Source organism: Pristiophorus japonicus, chromosome 12 (assembly GCF_044704955.1).
Source record: "Pristiophorus japonicus isolate sPriJap1 chromosome 12, sPriJap1.hap1, whole genome shotgun sequence".
Classification (NCBI taxonomy): Eukaryota; Metazoa; Chordata; class Chondrichthyes; family Pristiophoridae; genus Pristiophorus; species Pristiophorus japonicus.
Genome location: NC_091988.1, coordinates 78,043,915 through 78,057,874, shown reverse-complemented (window position 1 = coordinate 78,057,874; position 13,960 = coordinate 78,043,915). Strand labels below are relative to the sequence as shown.

Here is a 13,960-nt window from a genome sequence, read left to right as displayed (position 1 = left end):
CCCCGGTCACATGACCCGCGCGCCACGCGGCCGGAGGGGTTGGAATTCGGCGAACACGGAAACCCGTGGCGCCGCCTCGCGCGATGGACTCAACGTGCACACTGCTCGATTCATATTTCTCTCCCGCGCACACCCACCCTTCCGCCCCCCCCCCCCGACCCCCGCCCTCCACTCCACTGCCCCGCGCACACGCACACACCCACACACTCAGTCAGTCAGTCTTCAAGGAGCTGGATGTCAACCGAGTCTCTTCCCCCCGCCCCCCCGCTTTCCTCCCCCAGGCTGGTTCCTCAGCTGCTGCAGGCCATGGCATCGATCACTTGCTCCAGCTTACTCCTCAGTCGCTGCCTCCTCGCTTGCTCGTCCTTCTCCAGAGTCGACAAGATCTAAAAAAGGGGATGAGAAGAGGAAACAAAGGAATATTTAAGGAGAATGGGAGAAATAAAACTCTGGAAAAAGTTTTAAAAAGCTGACCCTCCCATCCACCCCATCGCCACGGCAACGACTACCATTTGCAAATGCAGCCATTTTGATTTTCTGAACCACCTTCTTCCCTCTCCTCCCTGCAAACCCACCCCCCCCCCGCCACAAAGGGGGAAATCATTCATTGGTACGCCTGGAGAACCATTCGCTTTATTTTCGCTGTGTGCCAGCCGTGGTTCAGAGGGAAGCACTCATGCCTCCGAGTCAGAAGGAAAAGACTTGCATTTCTATAGCGCCTTTCACGACCACCAGACTTCTCAGCGCGTTTTACAGCCAATGAAGTACTTTTGGAGTGTAGTCACTGTTGTAATGTAGGAAACACGCAGCCAATTTGCGCACAGCAAGCTCCCACAAACAGCAATGTGATAATGACCAGATAATCTGGGTTTTTTTTAATGTTGATTGAGGGATAAATATTGGTCCCAGGACACCGGTGAGAACTTCCCTGCTCTTCTCCAAAATAGGGCCATGGGATATTTTACCCTTCACCTGTGAGTGACACTGAAGGTTGTGGGATCAAATCCCACTTCAGAGACTTGAGCACAAAATCTAGGCTGACACTCCCAGAGGGAGTGCTGCACTGTCAGAGGTACCGTTTTTCGGATGAGACGTTAACTGAGGCCCCGTCTGCTCTCTCAGGTGAATGTAAAAGATCCCATGGCACTAGTTGAAAGAGGAGCAGGGGAGTTATCCCCGGTGTCCTGGGGCCAATATTTATCCCTCAACCAACATCAGTAAAAAAAAACCCAGATTATCTGGCCATTATCACATTGCTGTTTGTGGGAGCTTGCTGCGCAATTTGCCGCGTTTCCTACATTACAACAGTGACGACACACTCCAAAAAGTGCTTCATTGGCTGTAAAGTGCTTTGGGACATCCCGAAGTGCTATATAAATGCAAGTCTCTCTCTTTTCTTTGCCTGTCATCAGCACTGCAATTGACAAATCAGGAAGAAGCAGAGAGAAAACGAGAGAAATTCACAGCGGCAATGCTGAACAAGATAGTGAATAGCTTCACTTACTGAAGCGAGGGTCACCCAGAGCTAATTCAGAGGTCACGGGCGTCTCTGAAGCAGCCATAAGTTCGGGATAACGCCCTGCGAATGTGTAACGTCCCTCCCCTCCCCTCCCCTCCCCTCCCCCCCCCCCCCCCCCGCCCCCACCACCCAGCCGACTTGTGTGAGTGACGCAGTGCAGAACTTCTCCCCTGACCAGCGCAAGATCCAACTGAGGGCACTGCGCAGCTCAATATTTCAAACTGCTAAAACAGGTCGCGGGCTGCTGCTGGGGTGGGCTGCCAATTAAACACCTAATGGTTGTCAAGCCTGCGATCAGTCAGAAGAATGGGAGTTTTATTAACCATTTCATTGCATTTAGCATCAGCGTAATTGAGACTGCTTCCAGCAGTCAGGAGTCTGCATCGATAGCTCCGCGGGTTCTGCCTCAGACAGACAAACAGTGTCTCCACACTGCTGCCTCAGATTAATGCCAGACTCCGTGTAAAGATTATGCGCGGGGCCCTCCTTTTGTGAAAGGGAAAACCCGAAAAATGCTGGAAATGAGACAAAACCAGCAACAACCTGCCTTTAGATAGCGCCTTTAACGTTGTAAAACGTCCCAGGGTGCTTCAGAGGGACGTATATCAAACACAATCTGACACCGAGCCACATAAGGAGAAATTAGGGCAGGGGACTAGGTTGGTTTTAAAGAGGAGAGAGAGGCGGAGAGGTTTAGGCAGGGAGTTCCAGAGCTTGGGGCCCCAGGCAGCTGAAGGCACGGCCACCGATGGTGGAGCGATTATAATCAGGGATGCTCAGGAGAGCAGAATTAGAGGAGCGCAGACATCTCGGCAGGGGAGGGGGGGGGGGGGGGTTGTGGTGCTGGAGGAGATTACAGAGATAGGAAGGAGTGAGGCCATGGAGGGATTTGAAAAACAGGTTGAGATGCTGAAGTTGTGTGGTGGCTGAGAAACCAAGGAGAAGGTCCAAGACACAGATACATAGACCGAGAGAGAGCGAGCACGAGAGAGCGAGAGGCACAGGGAGAGCGCGAGCGAACGAGCGAGAGGGGCGCACGGAAAGAGCGAGCGAGAGGCGCGCACGGAGCGAGAGAGCGAGCGAGTGAGAGAGGCGCACGGAGCGAGAGAGCGAGCGAGCGAGGCGCACGGAGCGAGAGAGCGAGCGAGCGAGCGAGGCGCACGGAGCGAGAGAGCGAGCGAGCGAGCGAGGCGCACGGAGCGAGAGAGCGAGCGAGCGAGAGAGGCGCACGGAGCGAGAGAGCGAGCGAGCGAGAGAGGCGCACGGAGCGAGAGAGCGAGCGAGCGAGAGAGGCGCACGGAGCGAGAGAGCGAGCGAGCGAGAGAGGCGCACGGAGCGAGAGAGCGAGCGAGCGAGAGAGGCGCACGGAGCGAGAGAGCGAGCGAGCGAGAGAGGCGCACGGAGCGAGAGAGCGAGCGAGCGAGAGAGGCGCACGGAGCGAGAGAGCGAGCGAGCGAGAGAGGCGCACGGAGCGAGAGAGCGAGCGAGGCGCACGGAGCGAGAGAGAGAGGCGCACGGAGCGAGAGAGCGAGCGAGAGAGGCGCACGGAGCGAGAGAGGCGCACGGAGCGAGAGAGGCGCACGGAGCGAGAGAGCGAGAGGCGCGCACGGAGCGAGAGAGGCGCACGGAGCGAGAGAGCGAGAGAGGCGCACGGAGCGAGAGAGGCGCGCACGGAGCGAGAGCGAGCGAGGCGCACGGAGCGAGAGAGCGAGCGAGCGAGAGAGGCGCACGGAGCGAGAGAGCGAGCGAGCGAGAGAGGCGCACGGAGCGAGAGAGCGAGCGAGCGAGAGAGGCGCACGGAGCGAGAGAGCGAGCGAGCGAGAGAAGCGCACGGAGCGAGAGAGCGAGCGAGCGAGAGAGGCGCACGGAGCGAGAGAGCGAGCGAGCGAGAGAGGCGCACGGAGCGAGAGAGCGAGCGAGCGAGAGAGGCGCACGGAGCGAGAGAGCGAGCGAGCGAGAGAGGCGCACGGAGCGAGAGAGCGAGCGAGCGAGAGAGGCGCACGGAGCGAGAGAGCGAGCGAGCGAGAGGCGCGCACGGAGCGAGAGAGCGAGCGAGCGAGCGAGAGGCGCGCACGGAGCGAGAGTGGCGCACGGAGCGAGAGAGCGAGCGAGCGAGAGGCGCGCACGGAGCGAGAGAGGCGCACGGAGCGAGCGAGCGAGAGAGGCGCACGGAGCGAGAGAGCGAGCGAGAGAGGCGCACGGAGCGAGAGAGCGAGCGAGAGAGGCGCACGGAGCGAGAGAGCGAGCGAGAGAGGCGCACGGAGCGAGAGAGCGAGCGAGAGAGGCGCACGGAGCGAGAGAGCGAGCGAGAGAGGCGCACGGAGCGAGAGAGCGAGCGAGAGAGGCGCACGGAGCGAGAGAGGCGCACGGAGCAAGAGAGCGAGCGAGCGAGGCGCACGGAGCGAGAAAGCGAGCGAGAGAGGCGCACGGAGCGAGAAAGCGAGCGAGAGGGGCGCACGGAGCGAGAAAGCGAGGCGCACGGAGCGAGAGAGGCGCACGGAGCGAGAGAGCGAGGCGCACGGAGCGAGAGAGGCGCACGGAGCGAGAGAGCAAGGTGCACGGAGCGAGAGAGGCGCACGGAGCGAGAGAGCGAGCGAGCGAGAGAGGCGCACGGAGCGAGAGAGGCGCACGGAGCGAGAGAGCGAGCGAGCGAGAGAGGCGCACGGAGCGAGAGAGCGAGCGAGCGAGAGAGGCGCACGGAGCGAGAGAGCGAGCGAGAGAGGCGCACGGAGCGAGAGAGCGAGCGAGCGAGAGAGGCGCACGGAGCGAGAGAGCGAGCGAGCGAGAGAGGCGCACGGAGCGAGAGAGCGAGCGAGAGAGGCGCACGGAGCGAGAGAGCGAGCGAGAGGCGCGCACGGAGCGAGAGAGCGAGCGAGAGAGGCGCACGGAGCGATTGAGCAAGCGAGAGAGCGAGCGAGGCGCACGGAGCGAGAGAGCGAGCGAGCGAGGCGCACGGAGCGAGCAAGCGAGAGAGGCGCACGGAGCGAGAGAGCGAGAGAGGCGCACGGAGCGAGAGAGCGAGAGGCGCGCACGGAGCGAGAGAGGCGCACGGAGCGAGAGAGCGAGCGAGAGGCGCGCACGGAGCGAGAGAGCGAGCGAGAGGCGCGCACGGAGCGAGAGAGCGAGCGAGAGGCGCGCACGGAGCGAGAGAGCGAGCGAGAGAGGCGCACGGAGCGAGAGAGCGAGCGAGAGAGGCGCACGGAGCGAGAGAGCGAGAGAGGCGCACGGAGCGAGAGCGCGAGCGAGCGAGAGGCGCGCACGGAGCGAGAGCGAGCGAGGCGCACGGAGCGAGAGAGCGAGAGAGGCGCACGGAGCGAGAGAGCGAGCGAGCGAGAGAGGCGCACGGAGCGAGAGAGCGAGCGAGCGAGAGAGGCGCACGGAGCGAGAGAGCGAGCGAGCGAGAGAGGCGCACGGAGCGAGAGAGCGAGCGAGCGAGAGAGGCGCACGGAGCGAGAGAGCGAGCGAGCGAGAGAGGCGCACGGAGCGAGAGAGCGAGCGAGCGAGAGGCGCGCACGGAGCGAGAGAGCGAGCGAGAGAGGCGCACGGAGCGAGAGAGCGAGCGAGCGAGAGAGGCGCACGGAGCGAGAGAGCGAGCGAGCGAGAGAGGCGCACGGAGCGAGAGAGCGAGCGAGCGAGAGAGGCGCACGGAGCGAGAGAGCGAGCGAGCGAGAGAGGCGCACGGAGCGAGAGAGCGAGCGAGCGAGAGAGGCGCACGGAGCGAGAGAGCGAGCGAGCGAGAGAGGCGCACGGAGCGAGAGAGCGAGCGAGCGAGAGAGGCGCACGGAGCGAGAGAGCGAGCGAGCGAGAGAGGCGCACGGAGCGAGAGAGCGAGCGAGCGAGAGAGGCGCACGGAGCGAGAGAGCGAGCGAGCGAGAGAGGCGCACGGAGCGAGAGAGCGAGCGAGCGAGAGAGGCGCACGGAGCGAGAGAGCGAGCGAGCGAGAGAGGCGCACGGAGCGAGAGAGCGAGCGAGCGAGAGAGGCGCACGGAGCGAGAGAGCGAGCGAGCGAGAGAGGCGCACGGAGCGAGAGAGCGAGCGAGCGAGAGAGGCGCGCACGGAGCGAGAGAGCGAGCGAGCGAGAGGCGCGCACGGAGCGAGAGTGGCGCACGGAGCGAGAGAGCGAGCGAGCGAGAGAGGCGCACGGAGCGAGAGAGGCGCACGGAGCGAGAGAGCGAGCGAGCGAGAGAGGCGCACGGAGCGAGAGAGCGAGCGAGAGAGGCGCACGGAGCGAGAGAGCGAGCGAGAGAGGCGCACGGAGCGAGAGAGCGAGCGAGAGAGGCGCACGGAGCGAGAGAGCGAGCGAGAGAGGCGCACGGAGCGAGAGAGCGAGCGAGAGAGGCGCACGGAGCGAGAGAGCGAGCGAGAGAGGCGCACGGAGCGAGAGAGCGAGCGAGAGAGGCGCACGGAGCGAGAGAGCGAGCGAGAGAGGCGCACGGAGCGAGAGAGCGAGCGAGAGAGGCGCACGGAGCGAGAGAGCGAGCGAGAGAGGCGCACGGAGCGAGAGAGGCGCACGGAGCAAGAGAGCGAGCGAGCGAGGCGCACGGAGCGAGAAAGCGAGCGAGAGAGGCGCACGGAGCGAGAAAGCGAGCGAGAGGGGCGCACGGAGCGAGAAAGCGAGGCGCACGGAGCGAGAGAGGCGCACGGAGCGAGAGAGCGAGGCGCACGGAGCGAGAGAGCGAGGCGCACGGAGCGAGAGAGCAAGGTGCACGGAGCGAGAGAGCAAGGTGCACGGAGCGAGAGAGGCGCACGGAGCGAGAGAGCGAGCGAGCGAGAGAGGCGCACGGAGCGAGAGAGGCGCACGGAGCGAGAGAGGCGCACGGAGCGAGAGAGCGAGCGAGCGAGAGAGGCGCACGGAGCGAGAGAGCGAGCGAGCGAGAGAGGCGCACGGAGCGAGAGAGCGAGCGAGAGAGGCGCACGGAGCGAGAGAGCGAGCGAGAGGCGCGCACGGAGCGAGAGAGCGAGCGAGAGAGGCGCACGGAGCGATTGAGCAAGCGAGAGAGCGAGCGAGGCGCACGGAGCGAGAGAGCGAGCGAGCGAGAGAGGCGCACGGAGCGAGAGAGCGAGCGAGCGAGAGAGGCGCACGGAGCGAGAGAGCGAGCGAGAGAGGCGCACGGAGCGAGAGAGCGAGCGAGAGGCGCGCACGGAGCGAGAGAGCGAGCGAGAGAGGCGCACGGAGCGAGAGAGCGAGCGAGAGGCGCGCACGGAGCGAGAGAGCGAGCGAGAGAGGCGCACGGAGCGAGAGAGCAAGCGAGAGAGCGAGCGAGGCGCACGGAGCGAGAGAGCGAGCGAGCGAGAGAGGCGCACGGAGCGAGAGAGCGAGAGAGGCGCACGGAGCGAGAGAGCGAGAGAGGCGCACGGAGCGAGAGAGCGAGCGAGAGGCGCGCACGGAGCGAGAGAGCGAGCGAGAGGCGCGCACGGAGCGAGAGAGCGAGCGAGAGGCGCGCACGGAGCGAGAGAGCGAGCGAGAGGCGCGCACGGAGCGAGAGAGCGAGCGAGAGGCGCGCACGGAGCGAGAGAGCGAGCGAGAGGCGCGCACGGAGCGAGAGAGCGAGCGAGAGGCGCGCACGGAGCGAGAGAGCGAGCGAGAGGCGCGCACGGAGCGAGAGAGCGAGCGAGAGAGGCGCACGGAGCGAGAGAGCGAGCGAGAGAGGCGCACGGAGCGAGAGGCGCACGGAGCAAGAGAGCGAGCGAGCGAGGCGCACGGAGCGAGAAAGCGAGCGAGAGAGGCGCACGGAGCGAGAAAGCGAGCGAGAGGGGCGCACGGAGCGAGAAAGCGAGGCGCACGGAGCGAGAGAGGCGCACGGAGCGAGAGAGCGAGGCGCACGGAGCGAGAGAGGCGCACGGAGCGAGAGAGCAAGGTGCACGGAGCGAGAGAGGCGCACGGAGCGAGAGAGCGAGCGAGCGAGAGAGGCGCACGGAGCGAGAGAGGCGCACGGAGCGAGCGAGAGAGGCGCACGGAGCGAGAGAGCGAGCGAGAGAGGCGCACGGAGCGAGAGAGCGAGCGAGAGGCGCGCACGGAGCGAGAGAGCGAGCGAGAGAGGCGCACGGAGCGATTGAGCAAGCGAGAGAGCGAGCGAGGCGCACGGAGCGAGAGAGCAAGGTGCACGGAGCGAGAGAGGCGCACGGAGCGAGAGAGCGAGCGAGCGAGAGTGGCGCACGGAGCGAGAGAGCGAGCGAGCGAGAGAGGCGCACGGAGCGAGAGAGCGAGCGAGCGAGAGAGGCGCACGGAGCGAGAGAGCGAGCGAGAGAGGCGCACGGAGCGAGAGAGCGAGCGAGAGGCGCGCACGGAGCGAGAGAGCGAGCGAGAGAGGCGCACGGAGCGAGAGAGCGAGCGAGAGGCGCGCACGGAGCGAGAGAGCGAGCGAGAGAGGCGCACGGAGCGAGAGAGCGAGCGAGAGAGCGAGCGAGGCGCACGGAGCGAGAGAGCGAGCGAGCGAGAGAGGCGCACGGAGCGAGCGAGCGAGAGAGGCGCACGGAGCGAGAGAGGCGCACGGAGCGAGAGAGCGAGCGAGAGGCGCGCACGGAGCGAGAGAGCGAGCGAGAGGCGCGCACGGAGCGAGAGAGCGAGCGAGAGGCGCGCACGGAGCGAGAGAGCGAGCGAGAGGCGCGCACGGAGCGAGAGAGCGAGCGAGAGGCGCACGGAGCGAGAGAGCGAGCGAGAGAGGCGCACGGAGCGAGAGAGCGAGCGAGAGAGGCGCACGGAGCGAGAGAGCGAGCGAGAGAGGCGCACGGAGCGAGAGAGCGAGCGAGAGAGGCGCACGGAGCGAGAGAGCGAGCGAGAGAGGCGCACGGAGCGAGAGAGGCGCACGGAGCGAGAGAGCGAGCGAGGCGCACGGAGCGAGAGAGCGAGCGAGCGAGAGAGGCGCACGGAGCGAGAGAGCGAGCGAGCGAGAGAGGCGCACGGAGCGAGAAAGCGAGAGAGGCGCACGGAGCGAGAGAGCGAGCGAGCGAGGCGCACGGAGCGAGAGGCGCGCACGGAGCGAGAGAGCGAGCGAGCGAGAGGCGCGCACGGAGCAAGAGAGCGAGCGAGCGAGTGAGGCGCACGGAGCGAGAGAGCGAGCGAGCGAGAGAGGCGCACGGAGCGAGAGAGCGAGCGAGCGAGAGAGGCGCACGGAGCGAGAGAGAGAGAGAGCGAGCGAGAGAGGCGCACGGAGCGAGAGAGAGAGAGCGAGCGAGAGAGGCGCACGGAGCGAGAGAGAGAGAGCGAGCGAGAGAGGCGCACGGAGCGAGAGAGAGAGAGCGAGCGAGAGAGGCGCACGGAGCGAGAGAGAGCGCGAGCGAGAGGGGCGCACGGAGCGAGAGAGCGAGCGAGCGAGAAAGGCGCACGGAGCGAGAGAGCGAGCGAGCGAGAAAGGCGCACGGAGCGAGAGAGCGAGCGAGCGAGAGAGGCGCACGGAGCGAGAGAGCGAGCGAGCGAGAGAGGCGCACGGAGCGAGAGAGCGAGCGAGAGAGGCGCACGGAGCGAGAGAGCGAGCGAGCGAGAGAGGCGCACGGAGCGAGAGAGCGAGCGAGCGAGAGAGGCGCACGGAGCGAGAGAGCGAGCGAGCGAGAGAGGCGCACGGATCGAGAGGGCGAGCGAGCGAGAGGCGCACGGAGCGAGAGAGCGAGCGAGCGAGAGGCGCGCACGGAGCGAGAGAGCGAGCGAGAGAGAGGCGCACGGAGCGAGCGAGAGAGAGAGAGCGAGCGAGCGAGGCGCACGGAGCGAGAGAAAGCGCGAGCGAGAGGGGCGCACGGAGCGAGAGAGCGAGCGAGCGAGAAAGGCGCACGGAGCGAGAGAGCGAGCGAGCGAGAAAGGCGCACGGAGCGAGAGAGCGAGCGAGCGAGAGAGGCGCACGGAGCGAGAGAGAGAGAGCGAGCGAGAGAGGCGCACGGAGCGAGAGAAAGCGCGAGCGAGAGGGGCGCACGGAGCGAGAGAGCGAGCGAGCGAGAAAGGCGCACGGAGCGAGAGAGCGAGCGAGCGAGAAAGGCGCACGGAGCGAGAGAGCGAGAGAGGCGCACGGAGCGAGAAAGGCGCACGGAGCGAGAGAGGCGCACGGAGCGAGAGAGCGAGCGAGCGAGCGAGAGAGGCGCACGGAGCGAGAGAGCGAGCGAGCGAGAGAGGCGCACGGAGCGAGGGAGCGAGCGAGCGAGAGAGGCGCACGGAGCGAGAGAGCGAGAGAGCGAGCGAGCGAGAGAGGCGCACGGAGCGAGAGAGCGAGCAGGCGAGCGAGAGAGGCGCACGGATCGAGAGAGCGAGCGAGCGAGAGAGGCGCACGGAGCGAGAGAGAGAGAGAGAGAGCGAGCGAGAGAGGCGCACGGAGCGAGAGAGAGAGAGCGAGCGAGAGAGGCGCACGGAGCGAGAGAGAGAGAGCGAGCGAGAGAGGCGCACGGAGCGAGAGAGAGAGCGAGAGAGAGAGGCGCACGGAGCGAGAGAGAGCGCGAGCGAGAGGGGCGCACGGAGCGAGAGAGAGCGAGCGAGAGAGGCGCACGGAGCGAGAGAGAGAGCGAGCGAGAGAGGCGCACGGAGCGAGAGAGCGAGCGAGCGAGAAAGGCGCACGGAGCGAGAGAGCGAGCGAGCGAGAAAGGCGCACGGAGCGAGAGAGCGAGCGAGCGAGAAAGGCGCACGGAGCGAGAGAGCGAGAGAGGCGCACGGAGCGAGAAAGGCGCACGGAGCGAGAGAGGCGCACGGAGCGAGAGAGCGAGCGAGCGAGAGAGGCGCACGGATCGAGAGAGCGAGCGAGCGAGAGAGGCGCACGGAGCGAGAGAGCGAGCGAGCGAGAGGCGCACACGGAGCGCGAGAGCGAGCGAGAGAGGTGCACGGAGCGCGAGAGCGAGCGAGCGAGAGAGGCGCACGGATCGAGAGAGCGAGCGAGCGAGAGGCGCACGGAGCGAGAGAGCGAGCGAGCGAGAGAGGCGCACGGAGCGAGAGAGAGAGAGCAAGCGAGAGAGGCGCACGGAGCGAGAGAGAGAGAGCGAGCGAGAGAGGCGCACGGAGCGAGAGAGAGAGAGCGAGCGAGAGAGGCGCACGGAGCGAGAGAGAGAGCGAGAGAGAGAGGCGCACGGAGCGAGAGAGAGCGCGAGCGAGAGAGGCGCACGGAGCGAGAGAGAGAGCGAGCGAGAGAGGCTCACGGAGCGAGAGAGAGCGCGAGCGAGAGAGAGAGCGAGCGAGATGCTGCACGGAGCAAGAAGAGAGCGAGCGAGAGAGCTGCACGGAGCGAGAGGGCGAGCGAGAGGGGCGCATGGAGCGAGAGAGAGAGAGAGAGAAAGCGAGATAAGCGCAGGGAGCGAGAGACACGCACGAAGCGAGAGAGAGAGAAAGAGCGAGAGAGGCGCACGGAGCGAGAGAGTGAGAGAGGCGCACGGAGCGAAGGAGCGAGCGAGAGAGGCACACGGAGCGAGAGAGAGGGCGGGCGAGCAAGAGACAATGCGGGCGAGCTAGAGAACGAGCCAGCCAGCGGCACACTGAGCGCGCGAACGAGCGACACGCCGCACGCGAGAGAGACTGAGCGCAAGAGAGAGAGAGAGAGAGGGACAGAGAGAGCAACAGAGAGAGAGCGAGAGAGGGAGCGAGAGAGGGAGCGAGAGAGGGAGCGAGAGAGGGAGCGAGAGAGGGAGCGAGAGAGGGAGCGAGAGAGCGACAGAGAGAGCGACAGAGAGAGCGACAGAGAGAGCGACAGAGAGAGCGACAGAGAGAGCGACAGAGAGAGCGACAGAGAGAGCGACAGAGAGAGCGACAGAGAGAGAGAGAGAGAGAGAGAGAGAGAGAGCGAGAGAGGGACAGAGAGAGCGAGAGAGGGAGCGAGAGAGAGCGAGAGAGAGCGAGAGAGAGAGCGACAGAGAGAGTGAGAGCGACAGAGAGCGAGAGCGACAGAGAGAGCGACAGAGAGAGCGAGAGAGAGAGCGACAGAGAGAGCGAGAGCGAGAGAGCGAGCGACAGAGAGAGCGAGAGCGAGAGACACACCGAGCGCGAGCGCGAGCGAGCGACACACCGAGCGCGTGCGCGAGCGAGCGACACACCGAGCGCGAGCGAGGGACACACCGAGCGCGAGCGAGGGACACACCGAGCGCGAGCGAGGGACACACCGAGCGCGAGCGCGAGCGAGGGACACACCGAGCGCGAGCGCGAGCGAGGGACACACCGAGCGCGAGCGCGAGCGAGGGACACACCGAGCGCGAGCGCGAGCGAGGGACACACCGAGCGCGAGCGCGAGCGAGGGACACACCGAGCGCGAGCGCGAGCGAGGGACACACCGAGCGCGAGCGCGAGCGAGGGACACACCGAGCGCGAGCGCGAGCGAGGGACACACCGAGCGCGAGCGCGAGCGAGGGACACACCGAGCGCGAGCGCGAGCGAGGGACACACCGAGCGCGAGCGCGAGCGAGGGACACACCGAGCGCGAGCGCGAGCGAGGGACACACCGAGCGCGAGCGCGAGCGAGGGACACACCGAGCGCGAGCGCGAGCGAGGGACACACCGAGCGCGAGCGCGAGCGAGGGACACACCGAGCGCGAGCGCGAGCGAGGGACACACCGAGCGCGAGCGCGAGCGAGGGACACACCGAGCGCGAGCGCGAGCGAGGGACACACCGAGCGCGAGCGAGAGCGAGAGCGAGGGACACACCGAGCGCGAGCGAGAACGAGAGCGAGGGACACACCGAGCGCGAGCGAGAGCGAGAGCGAGGGACACACCGAGCGCGAGCGAGAGCGAGAGCGAGGGACACACCGAGCGCGAGCGAGAGCGCGAGCGAGAGACACACCGAGCGCGAGCGCGAGCGAGAGACACACCGAGCGCGAGCGCGAGCGAGAGACACACCGAGCGCGAGCGCGAGCGAGAGACACACCGAGCGCGAGCGCGAGCGAGAGACACACCGAGCGCGAGCGAGAGACACCGCGCGCGAGCGCGAGACACACCGAGCGCGAGCGCGAGACACACCGAGCGCGAGCGCGAGCGAGAGACACACCGAGCGCGAGCGCGAGCGAGAGACACACCGAGCGCGAGCGAGAGACACACCGAGCGCGAGCGCGAGCGAGAGACACACCGAGCGCGAGCGCGAGCGAGAGACACACCGAGCGCGAGCGCGAGCGAGAGACACACCGAGCGCGAGCGCGAGCGAGAGACACACCGAGCGCGAGCGAGAGACACACCGAGCGCGAGCGCGAGCGAGAGACACACCGAGCGCGAGCGCGAGCGAGAGACACCGCGAGCGCGAGACACCGCGAGCGAGAGACACACCGAGCGCGAGCGCGAGCGAGAGACACCCCGAGCGCAAGAGCGAGAGACACCCTGAGCGCGAGCGCGAGCGAGAGACACCCCGAGCGCAAGAGCGAGAGACACACCGAGCGCGAGCGCGAGCGAGAGACGCACCGAGCGCAAGAGCGAGAGACACCCTGAGCGCGAGCACGAGCGAGAGACGCACCGAGCCCGAGCGCGAGCGAGAGACGCACCGAGCCCGAGCGCGAGCGAGAGACGCACCGAGCGCGAGCGAGAGACGCACCGAGCCCGAGCGCGAGCGAGAGACGCACCGAGCGCGAGCGAGAGACGCACCGAGCCCGAGCGCGAGCGAGAGACACACTGAGCGTGAGCGAGAAAGAGAGACACACCGAGTGCAAGCACGAGAGAGACCGAGCGCACAGAGAGACCGAGCGCACAGAGAGAGACCGAGCGCGAGAGACCGAGCGCGAGAGAGAGAGAGAGAGAGAGAGGGACAGAGAGAGCAACAGAGAGAGCGAGAGAGAGAGCGAGAGAGAGAGCGAGAGAGAGAGCGAGAGAGAGAGCGAGAGAGAGAGCGAGAGAGAGAGCGACAGAGAGCGAGAGAGGGACAGAGAGAGCGAGAGAGGGAGCGAGAGGGAGCGAGAGAGAGAGCGACAGAGAGAGCGACAGAGAGAGCGAGAGAGGGAGCGAGAGAGAGAGAGAGCGAGAGAGAGAGAGCGAGAGAGAGAGCGAGAGAGAGAGCGAGAGAGAGAGCGACAGAGAGGGAGCGAGAGAGAGCGAGAGAGCGAGAGAGCGAGAGAGAGAGAGAGCGAGAGAGAGAGAGAGCGACAGAGAGAGCGACAGAGAGAGCGACAGAGAGAGCGACAGAGAGAGCGAGAGAGCGAGCGACAGAGAGAGCGAGAGAGAGAGCGACAGAGACAGCGAGAGAGCGAACGACAGAGAGAGCGCGAGCGAGCGACAACGCGAGCGCGAGCGAGAGACACACCGAGCGCGAGCGCGAGCGAGAGACACACCGAGCGCGAGCGCGAGCGAGAGACACACCGAGCGCGAGCGCGAGCGAGAGACACACCGAGCGCGAGCGCGAGCGAGAGACACACCGAGCGCGAGCGCGAGCGAGAGACACACCGAGCGCGAGCGCGAGCGAGAGACACACCGAGCGCGAGCGCGAGCGAGAGACACACCGAGCGCGAGCGCGAGCGAGAGACACACCGAGCGCGAGCGCGAGCGAGAGACACACCGAGCGCGAGCGC

The 13,960-nt window shown here is 66.4% G+C and overlaps 1 protein-coding gene across 2 annotated transcripts in view; it reads right to left on the bottom strand.

The window, feature by feature from the left end:
• Positions 1-224: 224 nt before the first annotated feature.
• Positions 225-13,960, bottom strand: part of LOC139277349 (plexin-A1-like) — a 633,908-nt gene continuing 620,172 nt past the window's right edge. For both annotated transcript variants that reach the window (XM_070895706.1, XM_070895705.1), the window contains exon 32: positions 225-386. In XM_070895706.1, the coding sequence (XP_070751807.1) occupies positions 291-386 (96 nt within the window). In that variant the 3' untranslated portion in view covers positions 225-290. The remainder of the gene's footprint in view (positions 387-13,960) is intronic.